Genomic DNA, 23,709 nt, shown 5'->3' with positions numbered 1-23,709 from the left:
ATAGCTCAAAGTTTAACCAATTGATGAGGAAGTTCCTGTGTGAAAATAGAACTTATGCTCTCGCCTCTGTCCTTCGGTGCCCTCCCCCACTATTACGTGATATACAGCTTTGTAGTTTCCCATTGGTTCTCGGTACAGTTTGTCTTTCATGATCTACTGCCATTTTTTCCTGCACTTTCATTGACTTTTCTGTTATCTCTTTTGCCCAGTGTCAAGATATAAAGATTTATCTTCATTGTATTTTTCGATTGTAATAATTTGTCTTTTTACCACATCCTGTCACTCTGATGTCTTAAGTGCCTTTGGGTGCCTCTCGGCTTTTCCATAGCCCTGTAAGCATGCAGGTGTAGTAGAGAGGGAGCAATATCAAACACTGGGCACATGAACTACAGTAGTGTGTCTGTCTGTCACAGGACAAGATCCTTCTGGACACACGGCACCAGCCCTGTCGAGTTGTGGTAAATGGTCAGTAGAAAGTGCTCTATGTACACTACAAGGAGCTGGTGAGAAGCCCTGTCACTTCTGTAGCTCGACCTCTGAGCTGTTCACCTGCACTCAGGTCTTGATTTTGTGCTTGCATTAGTCAGGACTCAGCAGATTTCAGCGCCAGTAGGATAGATGGGTAGACTGCATAGGGGAAAAGTGAATGGGTAGATTGGTAGGAATCATAGGTATATAATAATGATTGGTGGATGGATGGATGGGTGGGTGGATGGATGGGTGGATGGATGGATGGATGGGTGGATGGATGGATGGATGGATGGATGGGAGGCTAGATGGACAGAGATGATAGATAGGTAGATAGATAATAGATTGATAAGTGATAGATAAATAAATAGGTAGATAGATAGACGTTAAATAGATAGACGAGAGAGAGAGAGAGAGAAAGAGAGAGAGAGAGAAGAGACGTACTAGGAGACATGGTTCCTCTAACTGTGGAGACTGAGCAGCCCCTTGATCCTTTCTTCAAGATGGAGGCCACGGATGCCAATAACATGTTTAGTGGGACGGCCTGAGAATGCCGAGGGCCACCGGTGTAAAGTCCTCAAGGGCCCCGATGACTTCTGCTGTTCAGGTCTGTCTCAGCCCCTGGCTGACTGGATGGCACCTGCTCACATCGAGGGCAGCTGCTCCCCTGCCACTGATCTCCTTAGGACCTCCACAGACACAAGCAAGCATGCTCTAGCAGGTTTCCATGGAGCCCTTCGTCAAGTCCGTGCCTGAGATTAACCGTTATAAGAACAGACAACTAGAGTGGGTTTTAAATTGCATCCTTAAACTTGGACTTGAAGGTTACTTTTGTATTTAACGTTTTTTCAGTTATCTGGTTTCTATGGTAATGTCTTCCCCGCTGTTTATGATTGGCAGCTAAGCACTAGTCAGTCTTACCCTCACAAGATATTTTAGCAGCATGCTTCATCAGAGCTCATTTCATTTTCCTCTCACCCAGTCATTCAATTAACTGAGGGCCCCCTTTCAAGATATAGGAACTGGTTACCAGTTGCCGTATCCTTAGGATTTCTATAGCAAGTCACCAAAGCATAGATGGCTGAAATGAACACAGATGTCCCCTCACCCTTCTGACTCCCCCAAAGCCCCAAGCTGGGGAGAAGCTGTTTTCAGACACCTTCTGAGAACCTCTACTGGACACAGAGAGTTTGGGGGTTGCTGTAGACCAAGGACCAACAGACATTTCTAGAGTATTCTGTCTTGCTCTCTCATTTTAATGGGTATGTCATAATTGAACGAATGTCTGTCAACTGCTTCTCAGTACATTATGTCTCTCTGCATTGGACAGTGGTCTGTCCCATCAAGGGATTTGTAGTCTCCAAGGGTTTGGACTTACCATTGTACATAACTGACATGAACAGTGGGTTAGGAACGGGGAGGGGGCGCAGATCTATAAACTCTGCTCTGAGAGGCAGTAGACTCCTAAGAAGAAGCAAGGGCTCCACTCTAGCAGGCTCGCTGTCTGACGAAGTGCTTGCTACCCTACCAGCCGTCCTTTTCCATGTCTCTCCTGGGCCTTTTCTTCAGCCTCTCTCTCTCTCTCTCTCTCTCTCTCTCTCTCTCTCTCTCTCTCTCTCTCTCTCTCTCTCTCTGGCGCACTTCAAAGCTAAGCTAAATCCATTGGAGACTCCAGTCCGTTGTTGACTATTTCTTTTTCCGTAGCCAGTCGGGTAGCAGCGACACACAAATAAAAGCAAGGACCATCTAGAAGATGGCCAGAGGGTCAAGGGAATTGCCCCTGAGCCTGAAAACCTGAGTTCACATCCTCAAGACCCACATGGCAAAAGCTGTCCTCTGACCTCCACATGTGATGTGTGGGGCGCACGCTTGCACAGACATACACAAACACACATAAAATAAATAAAATATAGTAAAAATGGTTTTGTTGGGGGAAACATGATACCTTTGTGGCCAGTGGCTTCTAAAACATGTCAAGGCAGAGAGTATAGCCTCCATCCCCAGATCAGGAGAGCTTTCTCTACAACACTGTCTAAGCATGGCCCAAAGTACACACACACACACCTTCTTTTTTTTTTTCCAACTTTTTGTCTTATTTATTGTTATTAATGTGTGTCTGTCTGTCTGTACAATAGTCTGTGTGTGGTGGTGGTACGTGTACAGTATGTTTGTGTGACATACGTGTGACGATCTGAGGACAAGTTTTGGGAGTCAGTAGAAGGAGCCATTGGATTCGTGACTGGGAATTGAAAAACAGAGAAGGGGCTTGCATAGGAACATCTTCCTCCAGGACACAGAAGACTTCCTGCTGAGAGGCTCAGCATCTTAACTAGGGTTCCAGGAATCAACCACTGGTCCCCAGACTTGCAAGCTAGCACTTTTACCCACTGAGCATCACCGACCCCCGCCCCCAGCCTCCCACGCAACCCTTAGCAACCTGAGTCCCAGCCATCACCTTGGAAAACAGCTTTCTGAGCCACCACTTGGTGCCTCTGGGGACAGGCAGTCCTTCCTCTGTCTTCCTGTTCATTTGGCCAACATTTGAAAGGCTTGGAGACAAACACTGGGACATTTTCCATCTGTGTTCCCTGGTGCTTGTGGCTTGACCTCTGACCTGTTGAACAGTCTGGTGCCAGCTGCCTTTGATCTTTTGGTTCAGCCTTCTGGGACAGGGTTATGCAATGGCTGGCTGTGCTCCCTCTGAGCCTGGGTTGTGGTAATTTTGCCCAGACTAACACAAGCAAGCAGGCTTGCTGGGCCTGTTTCTGTCAAGTACATCCTTGTCCTTTTGTGTTCGTCCTCTCTCTCTCTTTCTCTCGCACCCTATGAACACTTAGATACCCTGGGTGCCTGTGCACTGGAAATGATATTAAAATGTGTCAGACCAAATTTTCAATGTAACCCGAGACCAGGTGGAAGGCTTCCGTGTCTGTCTATGGTATGCCCCGTCTAGCCCAGCGCGCATCCTTCCGTAAGCCTGTCTGTCTTCCAAGAATGTCATCCTCCTGTCTTCAGACTTCTTTCCCCACTTCTCTCTTGGCATGAGTTTGTCAAATATCAGTTGTAAGGAAGCTTGGGGTAGTGGGCCCTAGAAAGAACTCTAAGAACCGGCAGCAGCAGTTGCTTCCCCCTCTCCTCAGGGTCTAGTGAAGTCAGTGGTACACACCATACTCCGCTACGTGGGCTGATTTTCTTCTAATAAAATGGCCACTGTGAAAGAAGCACAGGTTTCCACACAAGCATTTTTTTTTCATTTAAGTGCTCCCATCATTCACTCATGAGTCCAAGAAGATCAAGAAACTTGAGCTAAGGTAGCCCGAGGCTTGCACACACCCAATGCACACACACACACACACACACATACACACACTGCATGCTCACATACACAATGCACACACACAATGCTCTCTCTCACACACACATACACACAATGCTCTCTCACATACCCAAACACACACAATGCTCACTCTCTCTTTCACACACACACCTCTGAACCCCAAGCTTCCTGATCACTAACAGATCAGTAAACACACTCAGCACTACACAAAGAAGCACCGCTGGACAAAGGCATCAAACAAGATGGCGACCCCCTTCTGTAATGGTATCAGGTGCTCCACTTGGGTTCAGGTCATTGGAGGCATCACCCTCAGAAAGAATCAACGCTGGATCCATACAGTAAGTTGTTATTGAAAGCAAGCTGGCCTACAAATCCCCCTCTGATTTCCTTCTCACCGTATGATCCCCTCCCCTCCCATGAGGCTGCCTTCTGTGGTGCTACGTAGCCCCTGAATGTCTCCTAGAATCAAGCACCCCACTGAGTTCTTTTCCTTAGAAATCTCCTAAGCGCCTCCTGGTTTTTCTAGTTGCAGAAATCAGACCACTCTCTCGGGTTTGCAGGCGTAAAAGAATTTCTGAACTGATTTTTTTTTTATTAGGTTAAAGCCAGCAATACCCAGGTAAGGTAAAGGGCATGGTGGTCCAGTTGTCTGGGTAGCAGAATGACTCGTGCTAACCTCAGAGCTGTGTCCAATCAGCGGCCTGAGAAGGGGCACTACCCCAGCAGGGACCAGCAACCTAATGCCTACATCTGGGTTCCTCAAGTGAGAACCATAGCTAAGGCCAGGACTTAACCAAGATGGCATCAAAGGAGCCTGGGACATCTGGTTTTGGTCACCTTAGGGACCAGAAAAAGTCAAACGAGTACAGGCACTCTCAGAAGAGATTGCCCCCTGGACCACCTGGGACACTTGGACATCAAAAGATGTGATGATAATGAATTGAAACTTTGAAGAATTGATAGTCAATGTAAGGGACACTTACATGGGGTGGGCACCTGGGTCATTCTTGCACAAAGAATGACAGTGAACATAAGAAGGTAGTTTGGAACACACACACACACACACACACACACACACACACACACACACACACACGCATACATGCACATACACTATGTCAGAATATCACCCTGCATCGTGCTTGTTATGCATAAAGGGTCAAACAGACTGTTACCTACTGGAGAACAGACAGGCTCTACCTCAGTTGGGGGAGGGGGACTTAAAGCTGGCCTCTGTGATAGAATCACCTGGTGTCTAGTGCCCCCTGGTGGGATTAGGTGGGAAGGGTGCAACATTGTCTCTGCCTATGTAAAATGCTTAACCTACGTCTTCACTGACACCTGTGTCAGTTCCATGGCATGTAGCCAGGTGAAGTTGGGAGATTGTTCTATGGAGAAATTTGAGATGATTTGAATAATTGCAACGCCAGGCTCAGAAGGCCCGTAAAGCACAAGGTTGCTTCCAGACAGAAGAAAAGCAAAGGACACAGCAATTCCTGGATCCGAACACAAGCTAATTTTGAAAACACATTCCTGGGCAGCAAGGGGATACTTGAACATGGGCCATGGGCTGGATAAGCTTGTGTTACTACGTTCTGTACAAAAAGATCCCTGTTTTACCGAGGCATGTCCTGAAATGTGTAGGGTGGCATGCTGTCCTGGAGAGTTTTATGTCAACTCGACACAAGCTAGAGTCATCAGAGAGGAGGGAGCCTCAACTGAGAAAATGCCTCCATAAGATCCAGCTGTAAGGCATTTTCTTAATTAGTGATTGATGGGGGCAAGCCCAGCCCCACTGTGGGTGGGGCCATCCCTGGGCTGGTGTCCTGGGTTCTGTAAGAAAGCAGGCTGAGCAAGCCATGATGAGCAAGCCAGTAAGCAGCACTCTCTCTCTCGCGCACACACACACACACACACACACACACACACACACACACACACACACACACAGGATGGCCTCTACATCAGCTCCTGCCTCCCCGCTTGAGTTCCTGTCCTGAGTTCCTTATATGAACGGTGACGTGGAAGTGTAAGCCAAATAAATCCTTTCCTCCCAAGTCACTTTGGTCATGGTGTTTGGTCGCAGCAGTAGAAACCCTAACCAGGATATACGCCATGATGTTCCATTCACAAATGTTTCGGCAAAAGTGAAGCTTTGTTTTTATTTTTTTAGTATGTTTTAATATGTGTATGAGGACAGGTGCCCTCAGATCCAGAGGCATAGGATCCACTCCCCTGGAGCTGGAGTTACAGGCAGGTGTGAGCCACCCAACCTGAGTGCTAGGTACCAAACTCAGGTCCTCTGCAGGGGCAGCAAGTGCTCTTAACGGGAGAGCCGTCTCCCCAGCCCCGAGAGTGTATGGTTTTGTATTTGGAAAGAGCTGGAAGACAGCCCATGTGACAATGCTTTGGCAGCTGATGACTCTAAGTCTTTGGGGGTCCATTGCGTCCTAGTTCAGCTCCTTGGCGTATTTTAGATTTTTCCAAACTTAAAAGTTTAAAGTTGAAAAAGACGGTAGTTAAAAATAAGGCCGCCAGAACAACTGACTTATCTAGCAAAACTGTGCGAGGCTAAGATTTCTCTCTCTGAGCCTTAGCTGTTCATCTGTCTTCATCTCAACAAGTGAAGAGGGAGATGAAGGTCGGAGGGCAGGCACACAGCCTTTCCAGGGTTTGGCTAAGGGGAGCTAAAAACAATGTACACAGCACCACCAAGTGGCCAGATGTGGTCACTTCTCAGAGGCTGCCAATTGGAAAGGCCAACTTAGCCCACATTATTGGTTACATTTCCCATGGTGCCCGTGGCTCTTACATGCTCCCATTTGTGAAACACTAATTTCTGTTTATATTTCTTGCCCTGTAATTTTCTGCTATGGATTTCCAATTGCTTTGGATAAACAGGCCAAAAAAAAAAAAAAAAAAAAAAACCCAAAGAACAAAAAACAGAAAACAAACCAAATCAGATTTCTTCTCCCCAGAAACGCACTTGAGTCCCAGATTCTTTGATAAGCCTGAAGACGGAGGGAAGCCTGGTCCTTATGTGTTTAGCCAGCACCCACTTGCTGCCCGACAATATCAAACCACTGGGATTTCTAGCTTCCTCTTGTGAAAAACAAACAAAAAACCAGCCAAATAAGGGACATGTCCTGCACTTGCCACAGGCTAAGAGGTTGGCCTGTTGTTTGCAATGTGGCAGAGGTTCAGGGCACAGAACCAAGGGACGGTTTTCCTAAGTTCTCATTGGAGGTCCTTGTTCAGGGAAATCGGAGCGACCTCTGGAAATAGGATGCTTGCGTATCTCTGTAAGGGCCAAGGTTAACCTTCTCATGCTGACCCAAACAGGAAGAAGGGACAAAAATTAGGGAAACTGATACTAATACAGGCCTGGTCTAACTGTTACCAAAGAAATTGGTGAGCTCGCTGGGTTGTTACTGTAGATAACAGTGGCTATCTGGCTTCCTGGGGTGAATTTCTTGCCCTGGGCTGTGACCAGAGTTCTGGGTTTCTACTTGCTGTGGCCTTTCTTCTGGGGACAGCCAGTCCAAAGTGTGGCCTGGCACAGTGGTAGGTGGCTGCAGACAGCAGCTGCCCGGATCGTACAGAGTGTGTCAAGAAAAGAGACCTCAGAGCCACGTTTAAGATTCAGCCTTCACCCTGCCTGAAAAGAGGGCCTAGGGGCTGGAGAGATGGCTCAATGGTTAAGAGCGCCTCCTGCTCTTCCAGAGGTCCTGAGTTCAATTCCCAGCAACCGCATGGTGGCTCACAACCATCTATAATGTAATCTGATACCCTCTTCTGCAGATAAAGTATTCATATGCAATAAATAAAATAAATAAATCTTTTTTTAAAAAAAAAAAAGAAAAGAAGCCTTCCATGCCTCCTTAGTACCCATAAGCCATTACTGCCCTGCTGCACCCCCTTTGAGCTGCTCTCCAAGGTTGGCTCAGGGCCCACCAGCACCCTCTGGAGGCGACTCGGAGCCATGAGCTGATGACTTGTACGCATCACATTGGCCACCTTCTTAATTGCCATGGTGGAAGCTGGGGAGACAAGGTAGACACGGTCGGCTGAAGTGGGTACCCAGCCTCACTTGAACCTTTTATCTCAGGCCCACCTTGGGCCTGGCTTCACCGTCTTTATGTGCTGTCCCCTTGCTGTCCATCCCCAGGCACTTCGTGTCAAGTGGTCACATCTTAGGTTGCCCTGGGTGGACCTCGATTGGCTCTTAGACATCTCCTGCCAGATCACCGAGCTTGACCTCTCTGCCAACTGCCTGCCTTCGCTCCCCTCCATCATCCCTTGGGGGCTCATCAACCTGAAGAAACTGAACCTCTCCAACAACCACCTGGGGGAGCTGCCCTGCGTGCAGTCGTCCGATGAAATCATCTGCTCCAGGTGAGCCCAGGGATGGTGGACAAGGCCATCTGTGCCCACCTGTCTGGGACACTCTCCTGTCCCGGTTCTTTGTTTGAATTTTGTATTTTGGAAAACTGGCTTGCGGTGGTGGTAAAAGGACTGCTCGCTCAGACACAAGCTCACAAGAGTGAGGTCAACCAGGCCTCTGGCCCCTTAGGGGTCAGAGAAGCCCAGCGTCTAGGCTAAGGTTTCACAACGCATCTACAGCCTCAGGGAGCTCTTTGTTCAAAGTACCCAACTGGGCCTTGCACAGAACTAGAGGAGAGTGTCTAGAAGCTTCCTGGGCTGGTAGAAGGGTTTGCTCTAACTCCCAGAAAAAAGCTGGGTGGACATGAGGAAGGGTCAGCTATGGAACTGGGAATATATACATGAACGCTGCTCGCTGCCTGACTTTCTTAGATCCCTGAGGCCTGAGGTGATGTGGGAGGAGAAGGGCGTCTATTAATTTCTTTCCTCGCTGTGGTAACTAAATCCCCTGACAACATAAAGAAGGAGGGGTTTATCCTGACTCACAGTGTGAGGGAGACGGTCCGCTGTGTCAGGAAAGGCACGGCTGCGGGAACAGGAGGCAGCTGGTCACGCTGCATCTGTAGTCAGGAAGCAGAGAGATGGCTACTTACTGGTGGTCAGGCTAGGCCCCCAGCCCACGGGATGGTGCCACACACATTCAAGGTGGCTCACCTAATCTACATGATCCCCCAACAGACGTGCCCAGAAGCTTGCTTTGACAAACTGGTTGAACCATCAGAGGGCTGTACTTGGATTTCTTTAGCATGTGTGTACGCAAGGCTTCCCTGCAGAAAGGATTTGAGCTGACTACAAAAGCTAAGGCTGAGGCTGGCACGATGGCCCAGTAGGTAAAGGTGCTTGCTGTCAGGCCTGGTGTCCTGGAACCCATATAGTGATAAGAGAAAACTGACCCCTTGAAAAGTGTCCTCCGACTTCACACAGGGTGGCGTAGTATGGCGGTTCACAAGCACAGATTCACGCACATGCTAAATAGATGTGATTTTAAAAAGAAACTGGGGGTTTAAATGGTGCAAGAGACAAGGATGTTGGAAAGAGCTTTAGGCTAGTCCTTGAGTCTCACAAATGAGTTTACAAGCCAAAGATGTGAAGAGCTAGGGCCACCAGCACAGACTCTCTAACCTGGGTCAAGTGGCATCGTAGCAGCTCCAGGGCACCGCTTGATTTGCGTTGGCAAAGATTTTAACCCCTGGATGCTCAGAAGAGCCAGGACCCACCAACGTCAGATTCCATTGTGATAGCAGTTAGCCAAATGAGTGAAAATGCCATGTTCCCTCTCACTTTTTAAACTGCGTGTGCATGGCCTGGAGAGATGACTCAGAGGTTAAGAGCACTGGCTGCTCTTCTGAAGGTCCTGAGTTCAATTCCCAGCAACCACGTGGTGGCTCACAACCATCTATAATGAGATCTAGTGCCCTCCTCTGCTGGGCAAGCACATATGCAGACAGAACATTGTGTACATAATAAATAAATAAATCTTTAAACTGCGTGTGCAGAGAGGAAGCGCACACCATGCCTGCAAGAAGTCTATTAGTACTGATGTTTTGTTTCATTTTGTTGTTGTTTGTTATGTTTGGGATTTTTGGTGTTTGGTTGGGTTTTTTTTGTTGTTTTGTTGTTGTTGTTGTTGTTGTTGTTGTTGTTGTTGTTGTTGTTGTTGTTTTGCCTCCCTGACCCTCTTCTCCCCGGTCCCAGGTTACTTGAGATTGACATCTCCGGCAACAAGCTGTCCCACCTTCCGCCGGGATTCTTGCACCTCTCAAAACTTCAAAAGCTGACTGCTTCCAGAAATTATCTGGAGCGGCTGTTTGAAGAGGAAAATGGTACGTGTCTCTATCAACGGCCCCCTCCCACCACCCCCACCCCCACCCCACTGCCCACCCCTATCTCCCCCACTGCCCACCCCCCCACCCCACCCCACTCCCCACCCCCACCCTCATCACACCCCACCCCCACCCCACCCCACTCCCCACCCCCACCCTCATCACCCCCCACCCCCACCCCACCCCACTCCCCACCCCCACCCTCATCACACCCCCCACCCCCACCCTCATCACACCCCACCCCCGGTGTCATTAGCCACTTTGTTGCTGGTTCGGATACTTTTGACAGTTCACGCTCTCTTCACCCCGCAGCCACTAACTGGATCGGCCTCCGGAAGCTGCAGGAGCTTGACCTAGCCGACAACAGGCTGACTGAGCTCCCCGTCCTCTTCGTGCACTCCTTCAAGTCACTCACTTATCTGAACGTTTCCAGAAACCACCTGAAGAGCTTCCCCGACCCCTGGTCCTGCCCTTTGGTTTGTATCACAAAAGCCATAGTCTAGGCTACGTCACTGAGTAGAGGCCCACAGCACTCAGTCAGGCTGTGTCCTCTGCAATAACACCTGTAAGCCAGTCCGTCTGGCTCCGGATTTAAGGGACACACAGTAGCCGATAGAGTTTCAGAGGGCAGCAGCTCGCACCTTGACGCGGGATGATGCAAGGGATGTGGCAGGTGGCTCACTTTGGTAAAGTGCCTGCTGCACTAGCATGGGGACTTGAGTGTGATCCCCAGGAATCCACATAAAAAAAGGCCACATGTGGGGTCTGGAGAGATGGCTCAGTGGGTAAAGTGTTTGCTGTGCAGGTCTAAGGACCTGCGTTTAGGTCCCCAGCATCCAGGAAGCAAAGATAGGATCCCCAGGGCAAGCCAGCTAGCTAGACCAACCGTATCTATGAGCTCTGAGCTCAAGTGAGAGATCCTGCCTCTCTACGTGGGGTGGAGCACAATCAACCTCTGGCCCCTACATGCAGACATGTGAGCACACATACATACATGTCACACACACTTTTTTTTAAGGCCGGGCATGGCAACACATGCCTGTAATCCCAGCACTGAGAGGTGGGGACAGGCAAACCCCTGAAGCTGGCTGGTCAGCCAGTCCAGACAACTGATGAGCTCCAGTTTCAGGGAGAATCCCTGTCAAAAAAAAAATGGTGGAGAGCTATTGAAGAGGACACCCACCATTAACCTTTGACCTCCACATGTATGTACATACACACCCAAACCTAGATATACCCATACATACCGACACAAACGCCAAAGGTGGGTGCGGTTCTTTAGTGCATTAAGAAATAAAGAGCAAGGGATAAAGAAAGAGAGGCAGGAGCCTGTATTCACAGCGCTGCCAACTAAATGAGGTTTTTGTTTCCCGGGAATCTGGCTGACTGAGACTGATGAATAACATAAGGAATATTTGTGCTTTGTTGCTGTTGGTTTCAGACCAGGAAATTCCCCATCACAAGAATAAGCATTTCTAGTTTGACTGTATGCTTGGGGAAAGCAGTGTCTCCCAAGAGCATGTCTCTGAATTGGTCCGTTATTTCCCAGGACAATGGACCGGATGGTGGCGAAGGGAAAAATAACTACCAGCCACATTTGTCTCCTCCAGGAAACTCTATTCCCGTTCTTGCAGGGCAGGACAACACAGGAATGGAGAATTTAAAGACTTCCTCCTCACCCTGCACCGTGGTCACAGAGCCCAGTGCCAAGTGCCTCACTTCTGACATCAAATTTCCAAACAGACTTCTAGGCAGCACTACACTCCAAAAACTGCTTAATAACAGCCTCCTCTCTCTCTCTCTCTCTCTCTCTCTCTCTCTCTCTCTCTCTCTCTCTCTCTCTCTCTCTCTCTCCTCAAACTCCTAGAAATGTTGTAAAGCCTCCAAAAATGCCCTGGAATCACTGCCAGACAAAATGGCTATCTTTTGGAAAAACCACCTTAAGAACGTGGATTTCTCCGAGAACTCCCTGAGAGAGGTGCCCCTGGGGCTCTTCCAGCTTGATGTGAGTCCAATGGTGCTTCATTTTTCATTGTCTGCACTGGTGAGAAAGATCTCTGGGCTGCAGGGAATCTATGTGCTTTTTCCAAGTTTGTGAGACACAAAAAGGGAAGGAAAAAAAAAAAAGGCGAAGGAGAAGTTCAGCTACCAAAACCATACAGCCTTGAGCTAAGATGGAAGTGAGGGGACCCGTCACTATGGCAACAGCCTTGCTGGAGGAGGGCTTGTTTACCTGCCAGTCAGCTTTTCGTTACTGTAACAAATATCCTGAGATAACAAATGTAAGTGTAAAAAGGGCTTGTCTTGGCACAGGATTCCGGAAGTATCAGCCTGTATACCTATCCACCGTGGTTGGCTTCGGTGCTCCTGTGCCTGTGGTGAGGCAGTGCATCATGGGAGAGCAAAGCCGTTCACCTCACAGCCAGGACCTGGACTAAAGGGGAAGAGGTGTAGCTCAGATATCCTCTTCAAGGGCACACCAGCAATGAGCAGAGCACCCCTGCCCAGGCCCCAGCTCTGAAAGGTTTCCGAGAGGGATGGTACCCACCCTTCATGTCTGATTGTTTAACACATGGGCCTGTAGAGAACATCCCTGTTCTCTCAAAACAGCATCCCTCAAGGACTTTATTTCGTGGTGGGACTTTCGTCTTGCTTTTGGCTTCACCGGAGATTTAACCTAGAGCCTCGTGTAGACTGTGACAGTGCTCTACGGCTGAGCCCCAACCCCAGCCCTTCCCGTTGAAGCTTTTGAGGCATGGTGGAGACCCCATCTGTTCCTAGCTCTCTTCTCCCTACTCTGAGAGATGCTACTGAACACTCCAAACTCCAGGAAGAGACTCTCTACCTACGGTACTATACCAGGTCTTTAGGCAGGCTGTGAGGCCACCGACCAGTCCCAGAACACAGATTGCGAAAGCGTTAGGGCATTCCCTGTAGGGGCCTCATTGCCAGGGGAAAGTGACCATGTTTGAACACTCGGGTGCAAGCCCTAATCTTCCCAGACCAGCTGCTCAGATCATCCAGAATGTCAAAGTACACCAAGGGGTCTCTTCAGCATGTGTATCTCAGAAAAGACGAGCTATCACGTCATAGCCCTCCCAAGCAAACATGGGACAAAGAAAGAGACCCACATGTACTCACAGCCAGGGGAAGCAGAAGTGCCACTGAATGGGAACTCTTGTCACTGGTACCCACAGGGACCAGGTAGCCATGCGCTCTTACCATTTCCCGCCTCCCTATTCTGAGCACATCCCTCACACCAGCACCTTGCAGTGTAGCGTGGCCAGCAAGGAGGGATGGAATCCCGTCAAGTCTCAACTCTGTTCTGTGGAACTCCTGTTTTCCCCCCTTGTCGCTTTCTCCAGATTGGGGGGTTGGGTAGGCCTTCACATCCCTGGGCTGGTCACTTGGGGAGGCTTCTATAGAAACGGAGAAGGTGGCAACCATCCTGGTCCTCAGGGTCCTAAGGGCCATAGCATCAGCCCGTCCACAAGGGGAAACCAAAGCACGGAGGGGGCTAAATGTGGCACGGCAGTGTGGTGATTGGAGGTGGATTTATGTCATCAAGAAAAGCTAAGGTACATCTCTGGTGCTCCCATTGAAGAACGGCATCCTCCAAGGGAGTAGGGCCTCCTAGTAGGCTTGAATACAGCATGGCACAAGGATCGCCTATGTGGAAATCCCAAGGAATCCATACTGTACAACTGAGGATACCCAGGGGGCCTGCAGACAGCAAGGCACAAGGATGAGTCCCCCTATGTGGGGACCCATGGAGCCCTCACTGGGCATCTGAGGATGTGTGGCTAAGGTAGATCACCCATGGTCTTCTTGCCTCTCTTTGGGGACCACCCAAGGAGGAAGACACCAAGAGGTAGCAAGTACCCCAGTGGTACTCTGTACTCCAGGCAGGCACCCACTAACCACAACTCTTAAGAAGCTTTGGCCTCAGGGTGTGTTTAGACATCTTCTATTCTACAGTTCTCATTGGCCACGAGGGAAAGTCTAGATGCATTGTTCGTTGTCTCTGTTTGAGCCAACTCGGGAATTCTGTAAATAGAAATAGGTTGTGATTGTTCAGTTGTATGCTGACAGGAAGTCTCCTGACTTGTCACGCCCTCTCCTTTCTTTTCATGTTTGACACCATCTTTTCCCCCTCTCTCTCCTCCTGCTTTCAGGCCCTCCTGTTCTTGAGGTTACAGGGGAACCAGCTGTTGTCACTGCCACCTCAAGAGAAGTGGACCTGCAGACAACTCAAGACCCTGGACCTCTCCAGAAACCAACTTGGCAAGTAAGCAGGGGTCCTCTTTACCCCAAGAGTATGTAGAGCCACAGATGGGGTTCCCACCCTCCCAGATATGTGTCTAACTACAGCTGAGCAGGAGATGCTGAGCCAGGCCACCATGTCCCACTCAGGGAAGAATGATGCTCTTCTGTAACAAACCATTGCTCACCATTACGGAGGCCTCAGGTCTGAGACCAGGATGTCAGCGAGACAGGTGCCTCCTGAGCCCTCCTTTACTGGCTTGTTAAAACGTCAGGGCAGTGGCGCACACCTTTAATCCCAGCACTCAAGAGGCAGAGGCAGGCAGATCTCTGAGTTCAAGGCCAGACTGGTCTACAGAGTGAGTTCAGGACAGCCAGGGCTACACAGAGAAACCTTGTCTCAAGAAACAAAGAAACCAACACACAAAGTTGCCTTCCCTGTACATCTCCATGACCTTTCTCTTTGTTGCTTTTGTTTGTTTGTTTGTTTGTTTGTTTTTACAGACACCATCCATATTAGACTAGGACCCATCCTAAAGAGCTTATGTCAACACAAACACTTCTTTAAAGACCCTACTTGCTGAGTGTCCCTCATTTAAAAATGCTTGAGACCATAAACGTTTCAGATTTTAGATGTCTTTGGGGTTTTGAAGTATTTGTATATATCCCAGATATCCTGAGATAGGGCCAAAAGCTAAACTCAAGATTTATGCACGTGCCATATGCCACCCCCTATCATGTAACATTTTTAGCACACCTGAGTTCTATGTGACATAGCTCTGAGGTCAGGTCTAGAATGTTCGCTTTTTTTTCCTGGGGAGAAATGACCAAACATCTTTCCCCCATATGAGACACTAAACAGCAGACTGCAGAAACCTTCCCACCCATGTCTACCTTGAAAAATTGATGCCTGTGTTGGGGTTACTTTCAGGACCCTGGGTGACCCAGAGGTACCTGTATCACCACAAGCATGATGTCAACTCATGAAAGCTGCATCCTGCCTACCTTGTAGGCAGCTCCACCAAAGAGTCTCCCCTCCCCCCCCCCCCCCCAGCACACTGTGGTTCCTTACATAGCCTGCAGGGCTGAGGACTTGTGAGTGGTATCACTTTGCCAAGTGCCCAGAGACTTACAAGTATCCCTCTTCCCTCCATGATGAGGGTCTAGATGCGCAACAGAGTCTCAATACATAATTCCAAAATCCAAAATGTCAAGATAAGGATTCCAGGGGACATCCTGTGGCCCACGAGCAGGACCTTCCATCTGTAATGGCTCAGACTCCTGAGCGTCTTGTCTCTCACTGCAGCCTAGACTAGAAGTCTGTAAGTTCTTTACCATCTGCTACTGTGTTCATAAGTAGAATAAAATGTATCCACGCAATGAAAGGTGAAAGGTTAAAGGTGAGCCCTGGAGAGGCCAGGCCCTTGGGGTCATTGGCAGGAGGTTACTCTCTAACATCTCAGCAGATCACACACCCAAAGGCAACTTCTCCTGGGACGGTGTACCAGCCACCAGAATGCCAAGTGAGGGAGTGTTTGTACCTTCTTGAAGCTAGGAAGCCTGAGAATGAGCAACTAATGATCATGGCAGTTGGATTATTCTTTCCGGTTGTTTCTTCCAGAAGGCCCGCAAGTTCCCTCAGACAAACTGAAGGAAGGCTAAGCGTCTGCTGGTAGAATTTACTGCCTTCTCCATGGTTCCATATTATGCAGTCAGAGCTAATAATACTCCACGTCTTTGTCATGCTGGCCTCAAATGTCTGAGGGTTCTTTTTTCCCCCCTCCACAGAAGTGAAGATGGGCTTAAAACAAAGCGGATCTCCCTTTTCGCCACCAGAGGGCGCCAGCGTTCTGGAACTGAGACAGGTTTGTGCTGGATTGGGGAGACCATGGGATACTGAAGATGAGCCAAGGCAGGATAGGTAGCCTTTATCTTTGTCATAAGTTGGGCTCTTCCCTTCCTTTCCCGGTTGGGATGTCAGAGATGCTTATGGTCAGCTGAAAACGTCTGCCAGTAAGTAAATGGCGATTGTTCCCACATGTCACTTGTGTGCATGTCTGTGGCCTTGACTCCCCATCTGGAGCCCAGCAAAGCTGATAGCTATCCGCCACATACAGAGAACTGCCCTAACTTGTATACACAACAGTTTCAGTCCTCACAGCAAGTAGGAAACGCCATCTATATTGCACATAAGGAAACTAAGGTTCCTCGCATACCTCAGTCATCAAAGACCCATGGCTTGTACAATAGAGACTTCCTCCTCGTACTTCTAGGGCCTGGAAGGCGTGCATCCATGGTTGCCTTTCTCACTTGCCAGGAGTCACCTCCTCCGTGCACCCACACGTGGTGGAGAGTCTCTCCTAACAGGAATCTTCCGTCATGAAGCACCTGCCTTCATGACGTCATCTAAACCCAACTGCTTCTTCCCAAAGATCCTGCCTCCAGATTGAGGCTCAGGGTCTCTGCACACACGGTGCTTCTTGACTAGTTCTGGCTCACGTGACAGAGCCTGGCTTCCACACAGACTGTGAGAGTCCTCCTCCGGGCGCGGGGACCAATGCAGTCCAGTCAGAGGCCACAGCCACACTGGTCCCCAGGCTGAAGTCGCAAGGGCACTCAAGGTCTTCCCAGAGTTTCAGAAGAATGTTCACAAGACCAGTTCCACGTGTAGAATTCCTTGGGAAAGATGTTTTGTTCTTCAAGGAAACCCTGCCCGGTGGCAAACAAATCAGCACGCCTCTGTGCGCATGCGTGTGTGCATATGTGTCTGTGTGTATCTCTGGGTGTGTATGTACATAGAGTCCAGAGAACAGCCTCAGGTGTCATTCCTCAGGGGCCGTTCTCCTTCCTGTGTATGTGTTGTTTGTGTCAGGGTTGGTGTTGACAAGGTCTCTTACTGGCCTCGTACTCAACAAGTAGGCTAGGCTGGCTGGCTATCAAGCCTGAGGGGCCTACCTGTCTCTGCTTCTCCAACACTGGCATCACAAGTATGTCCTCCTCTGCTCCCCTGTCCCCCACCCACCCACCCAGGGAAGAAGTGCAGCCTGGGAATCGAACTTGGGTCCCTGCAAGGCAGGACTTTACAGAGTGTGACATCTCTTTTATTTTGTTTGCAACGATGAAGTAGGGATTGTATGCGTCTATAGGGCAGTGTACCAAGCGCAGTGATCAGATCAGAGATAACTGGCATTTCCATCACCTCAGACCGGTAGCACTTTGTGTTAGAAACAGTGATAATCCTCTCGGCTATCAGTTTTGAAATGGACAATTAGTTGTCAACGCAGTTATCCTGCTGCACTACAGAACATGAGAGGCTTCTGGCTACCCAGCACACCCCTGCACCCACTGTCCATGCTCTGCCTCCCTCACCCCTGCACCCACTGTCCATGCTCTGCCTCCCTCACCCCTGCACCCACTGTCCATGCTCTGTCTCCCTCACCCCTGCACCCACTGTCCATGCTCTGCCTCCCTCACCCCTGCACCCACTGTCCATGCTCTGCCTCCCTCACCCCTGCACCCACTGTCCATCCTCTGCCTCCCTCACCCCTGCACCCACTGTCCATCCTCTGCCTCCCTCACCCCTGCACCCACTGTCCATGCTTTGCCTCCCTCACCCCTGCACCCACTGTCCATCCTCTGCCTCCACACCCACTGTCCATCCTCTGCCTCCCTCACCCCTGCACCCACTGTCCATCCTCTGCCTCCCTCACCCCTGCACCCACTGTCCATCCTCTGCCTCCCTCACCCCTGCACCCACTGTCCATGCTCTGCCTCCCTCACCCCTGCACCCACTGTCCATCCTCTGCCTCCCTCACTCCTGCACCCACTGTCCATCCTCTGCCTCCCTCACCCCTGCACCCACTGTCCATCCTCTGCCTCCCTCACCCCTGCACCCACTGTCCATCCTCTGCCTCCCTCACCCCTGCACCCACTGTCCATCCTCTGCCTCCCTCACCCCTATACCCACTGTCCATCCTCTGCCTCCCTCGCCCCTGCACCCACTGTCCATCCTCTGCCTCCTTCACCCCTGCACCCACTGTCCATCCTCTGCCTCCCTCACCCCTGCACCCACTGTCCATCCTCTGCTTCCCTCACCCCTGCACCCACTGTCCATCCTCTGCCTCCCTCACCCCTGCACCCACTGTCCATCCTCTGCTTCCCTCACCCCTGCACCCACTGTCCATGCTCTGCCTCCCCCACCCCTATACCCACTGTCCATCCTCTGCCTCCCTCGCCCCTGCACCCACTGTCCATCCTCTGCCTCCTTCACCCCTGCACCCACTGTCCATCCTCTGCCTCCCTCACCCCTGCACCCACTGTCCATCCTCTGCCTCCCTCACCCCTGCACCCACTGTCCATCCTCTGCCTCCTTCACCCCTGCACCCACTGTCCATCCTCTGCCTCCCTCACCCCTGCACCCACTGTCCATGCTCTGCCTCCCTCACCCCTGCACCCACTGTCCATCCTCTGCCTCCCTCACCCCTGCACCCACTGTCCATCCTCTGCTTCCCTCACCCCTGCACCCACTGTCCATCCTCTGCCTCCTTCACCCCTGCACCCACTGTCCATCCTCTGCCTCCCTCGCCCCTGCACCCACTGTCCATCCTCTGCCTCCTTCACCCCTGCACCCACTGTCCATCCTCTGCTTCCCTCACCCCTGCACCCACTGTCCATCCTCTGCCTCCCCCACCCCTATACCCACTGTCCATCCTCTGCCTCCCTCGCCCCTGCACCCACTGTCCATCCTCTGCCTCCTTCACCCCTGCACCCACTGTCCATCCTCTGCCTCCCTCACCCCTGCACCCACTGTCCATCCTCTGCCTCCTTCACCCCTGCACCCACTGTCCATGCTCTGCCTCCTTCACCCCTATACCCACTGTCCATCCTCTGCCTCCTTCACCCCTGCACCCACTGTCCATCCTCTGCCTCCTTCACCCCTGCACCCACTGTCCATCCTCTGCTTCCCTCACCCCTGCACCCACTGTCCATCCTCTGCCTCCTTCACCCCTGCACCCACTGTCCATCCTCTGCCTCCCTCACCCCTGCACCCACTGTCCATCCTCTGCCTCCCTCACCCCTGCACCCACTGTCCATCCTCTGCCTCCCTCACACCTGCACCCACTGTCCATCCTCTGCCTCCCTCACCCCTGCACCCACTGTCCATCCTCTGCCTCCTTCACCCCTGCACCCACTGTCCATCCTCTGCCTCCTTCACCCCTGCACCCACTGTCCATCCTCTGCCTCCTTCACCCCTGCACCCACTGTCCATCCTCTGCTTCCCTCACCCCTGCACCCACTGTCCATCCTCTGCCTCCTTCACCCCTGCACCCACTGTCCATCCTCTGCCTCCCTCACCCCTGCACCCACTGTCCATCCTCTGCCTCCCTCACCCCTGCACCCACTGTCCATCCTCTGCCTCCCTCACACCTGCACCCACTGTCCATCCTCTGCCTCCTTCACCCCTGCACCCACTGTCCATCCTCTGCTTCCCTCACCCCTGTACCCTCCCCTGGATCTGCTAAATGCTTTCCTTGTCTGTAAGACCAACTTTTGATCAGATCTGAGAACCTACAACCGACCACACTTACAGAAGATCCATATGACATATGACAAGAGCAAATCTGTGGGTTATTTACAGCAGACTGTAACTTTCCTCTCTGGCTTGAAGGATTAAATGTGAGCAGATCAGGTAGTGAGAGGTGAGGTTGAGAGATGCCACAGAGCCAAGATGAGTTTATAAGAGATGAGCCCTACAGGCCGCACACCTGTTGTACTTTGTGGGTTTGTGTGTGTTTGTGTTTGTGTGTGTGTGTGTGTGTGTGTATGTGTGTGTATGTGTGTGTGTGTGTCTGTGTTTGTGTCTGTGTGTATATGTGTGTGCATGTGTGTGTGTGTCTGTGTTTGTGTGTGTGTGTCTGTGTTTGTGTGTGTGTGTGTGTGTGTGTGTGTGTGTGTGTGTGTGTGTGTGTGCGTGCACATGCATGCTCTTGTAGATCCCAGTCCCTCAGGGTTCCTGAGAGAAAACTGTATACATTTAATATATGGCACTGTAACTTAGTAGAAAAGGCTGTTTTCAGGTTTTAGCAAACAGAGTTAGCATAACTAGCGAGGAGGACCCGCACTCTTCCTTAAGTCAGGGATAGGAGTGTCTTCACTGATAGCAGGCTTGCATTGAAAAGATAACACTTCAGAGGGCACTTGTGTGGCGTGTGTTGGGGGGAAACCTTTAAAAGCTGGCTGGGAAATCTTTTTAATTTTATTTTATTTTTATACATGGTCTCACGCTTTAGCCTGGGCTAGCCTGGAAATCCACTCTGTAGCCTCAGTGGTGATTGTCCTGCCTCAGCCTCCCAAGTGCTGAGATTATAGGTATGGGCTACCCTGCCATCAAAAATCACTTTTTGTTTTGTTTTGTTTTTTTCTAGACAGGATTTCTCTGTATAGTCTTGGCTGGTCTGGACTTGCTTTGTAGACCAGGCTGGTCTCAAACTCCCAGAGATCTGCCAACCTCTGCCTCCTGAGTGCTCGGATTACAGGAGTGCACCACCATGCCCAGATCAAAACTCCTTTTTTAAAGCCCCAAATCTTGGCTTTGCAAAAACTGGAAAGTTTTATTTGGTAAAAGACAGTATAGACAAAGCTTCCTGAAAATGTCTGAGAACTACTTCCCACAGAGGTCACTGCAATACAGATTGGCACACAAATCCCTAATATTCAAAGAATGCTTGCAGTTTGTTCCCATATGTATATGTCAGACAACCCTACAAGAAAAAGATGGCAACAAATAACAAAGTTTGGAAAAATAGGCCCAGAGAACCAGGAGACATACAGAAATCTGTTGCCATGCTAATAGGAAAATACGGTTTATCAATTTTCATGCTAGGGCCCTTTTGCTTTGTTTTTCCTGCATGCAAGTATAGGACCCAAGGCCTCGTGGCATGCTGGGAAAGTACTCTGCCACTAAGTCATCTCCCCAGCGCAGCTGGTCCCTTTATACAAGTTCCCTCAGCCTTGGGAAATAGAGTGCAGATGTAAGAATCTCACTTGGAAAGAAAGAAAGAAACACCATCTTCTCCTGGTGTCGAAGAGGACAGTGGACAAAAGCATGGGCTAGGAACAATCTTGGTCCCTTTTGCCATTTACTGGTGGCCAACTTTGTGTACTCCGCCTTCCACTCACACATGTGAGATCCTTTTTGGTTTGTTTTGGTTTGTTTTTCAAGACAGGGTTTCTCTGTGTTGTCTTGGCTGTCCTGGACTCACTTTGTAGACCAGGCTGGCCTTGAACTCACAGAGACCCACCTGCCTCTGCTTCCCTGAGTGCTGGGATTAGAGGCATGCGCCATCACACCCAGCTATGTGGGATCCTTTTGGGGACAAAAATGATGGCACTGGAAGGAAAGCAAAGCACTTAGTGGGGCCGACCACAGCCTGTAGAAACTGCTGCTAAGGGAGGCCAAGCTGCATACCAAGAAAGCCATGGGGTGAGTTGGCAGCCAGTCTGAGGGGGCTACAGCTTGAAAGGTTCCCCAGCGGAGGGCATCGAGGCGTTGGTAGATGACAAAGGCCTCCTGCTTTTTCAATTACATCTGGAATTTTGAAGGCCACCCCTGAGTGAGATGAAGGCAAGATGCCCTTGCCAGGCTTTTTCCTCAGGAGAGTTGTTCTTTCAGGGCAGTTGACCTTGGGTAATGATTTTACCTACAAAAGACAACTTGTTTGCAGATGGGCAGTTAAATTCCAGGGAGGTTTACGTACATTCAAGCATTCATTTTTGTGCAGTCGCCTTGTCCAAAAATAATTTGGGTGATCATTTTTACAGTAAAACTCAGACGACCGGAGTCATAAATAACTTATGAATAAATAACAGTTCATAAATACCTCAGGCTGTGTTCTCTCCAACCCAGTTTCCACAGTTTTCAACAGTTGGCTGGAGGCGTGACAGGTGTTGCCTCCCTCTCGAGCTGTGGTTCCTTACTCCCCTTATCCGTCACTTAAGGAGCTTTCGCAAACACCAGGGTGAAACTTCAGACTTGGCCTGCTCCGTGGCCAGCTGCTCAGCGTTCCCTCAGTGGGCAAGAGAGCACACCTCTCCTGCATTAGATGCCCTCCCAGGAAGATGTGAAGTTGTTTCACTGAAAGGGGAAAGAAAGGCCTTTTGAACATCTTTTACAGGACAAGGTCTAGGACAGAGTTGCCTTGGCAAGCCTACTGCAACTTTATTTCCACAGCTGCAGCAAATCCCACTAACAGTGCGGTGAGCTGGGCAGGGTTTCCTAAGTGCTCATCTTAGTAGTCTGGCATAGTCTCTTCCAGAACATTCTCCGAGGCCGGGTTAGCCCGTGCCCACCACCAATACTGCTGCTTCACGGGTGGAGAGGTGCCAGCGCTGGGGGAGGTGGTTGCACCTAGGTAACCGACCAGTGATTTCAGCCCCTAAAAGAATGTTGCCTTTTTTTTATCCCCTGCATCTTCCGTGCCTGGCAGAGCATCACAGCCGAGGCCTCGGAGGCAGTGCCTGCATCTGGGATTCCTTGATTCGTAGTGGGATATCCTGTCCGTTCTTCCTGCTTGTCTGGGTAGCGGGGGTGATGGGAGGATAAAAGTTCCTCAGAGATCCTGCTGTAGTCTAAAGGCCTGAATCCTATTAATGTGCACTTCCAAAGCTCTGTATGACATTCTTTCTTTACACAAAGGCTCGGGTGCCGTGGAAACGGCAAACGTGACGTGACCTTAATGATAATCTCATAATTAGCCTCCCGAATGAACTTACTCGAATACTAAAGAGCCGGCTGGTTTTTCAGGGAGGAACATCTTAAGCAACATTAAAAAACAAACAAACAAAACACCTTGGCCCATAACATTTCTCTTTGTTGATTATCTTTTCTTTCATTGAAGGGGTATATTTTAAAAAACAAAATGAGTATTTGGCCTTCTAGTGAGTTCCTTCTCTGGATGTGACTATTAGTCTGTATAACATACATGCATATATGTGTGTCTGGCACATGTGTTGGATGTGCATGCATGTGTATGACACTCATGTGCTGGGATAATGCACGTGTGCATATCGGCAGATGTTTTCTGTCACATTAATAAGCCTTCTTATGGACCTGGTTCTGCACCTGGATTTTCCAGTTCTTCAAAAGCCATCACTTTACAGGCACGTGACGTGCACTGTGCTTTGTAACCATGTATCCCATTGTTTATCCAACCCCCTGTGGACATGTAGCAATGAAGGACATGTCCCTGTCATGTCTCTGCGCTACTGCAAGCCAGTGTCCCCATCATTGCGTCTTTGTCACATGTGCACACAAGAGTGTCTGTAGAATTAGAACTGACGGGTCAGGGAGTTGAGCGCTGTCGTTCTCAGTCTGCT

At 50.1% G+C, this 23,709-nt stretch overlaps 1 protein-coding gene across 3 annotated transcripts in view; it reads left to right on the top strand.

Annotated features, from left to right (window-relative positions):
* The window catches only part of LRRK1 (leucine rich repeat kinase 1), a 143,694-nt gene that overhangs the window by 78,752 nt on the left and 41,233 nt on the right, over window positions 1-23,709 (top strand). For all 3 annotated transcript variants that reach the window (XM_084773340.1, XM_084773341.1, XM_084773342.1), the window contains 6 exons: window positions 7,974-8,200; window positions 9,944-10,071; window positions 10,384-10,547; window positions 11,939-12,076; window positions 14,247-14,359; window positions 16,123-16,199. In XM_084773340.1, coding sequence (XP_084629466.1) covers window positions 7,974-8,200; window positions 9,944-10,071; window positions 10,384-10,547; window positions 11,939-12,076; window positions 14,247-14,359; window positions 16,123-16,199 — 847 coding nt within the window. The remainder of the gene's footprint in view (window positions 1-7,973; window positions 8,201-9,943; window positions 10,072-10,383; window positions 10,548-11,938; window positions 12,077-14,246; window positions 14,360-16,122; window positions 16,200-23,709) is intronic.

Source organism: Acomys minous, assembly GCF_964271855.1.
Source record: "Acomys minous genome assembly, chromosome: 2".
NCBI lineage: Eukaryota > Metazoa > Chordata > Mammalia > Rodentia > Muridae > Acomys > Acomys minous.
This window is presented reverse-complemented; position numbering and strand designations above follow the sequence as displayed.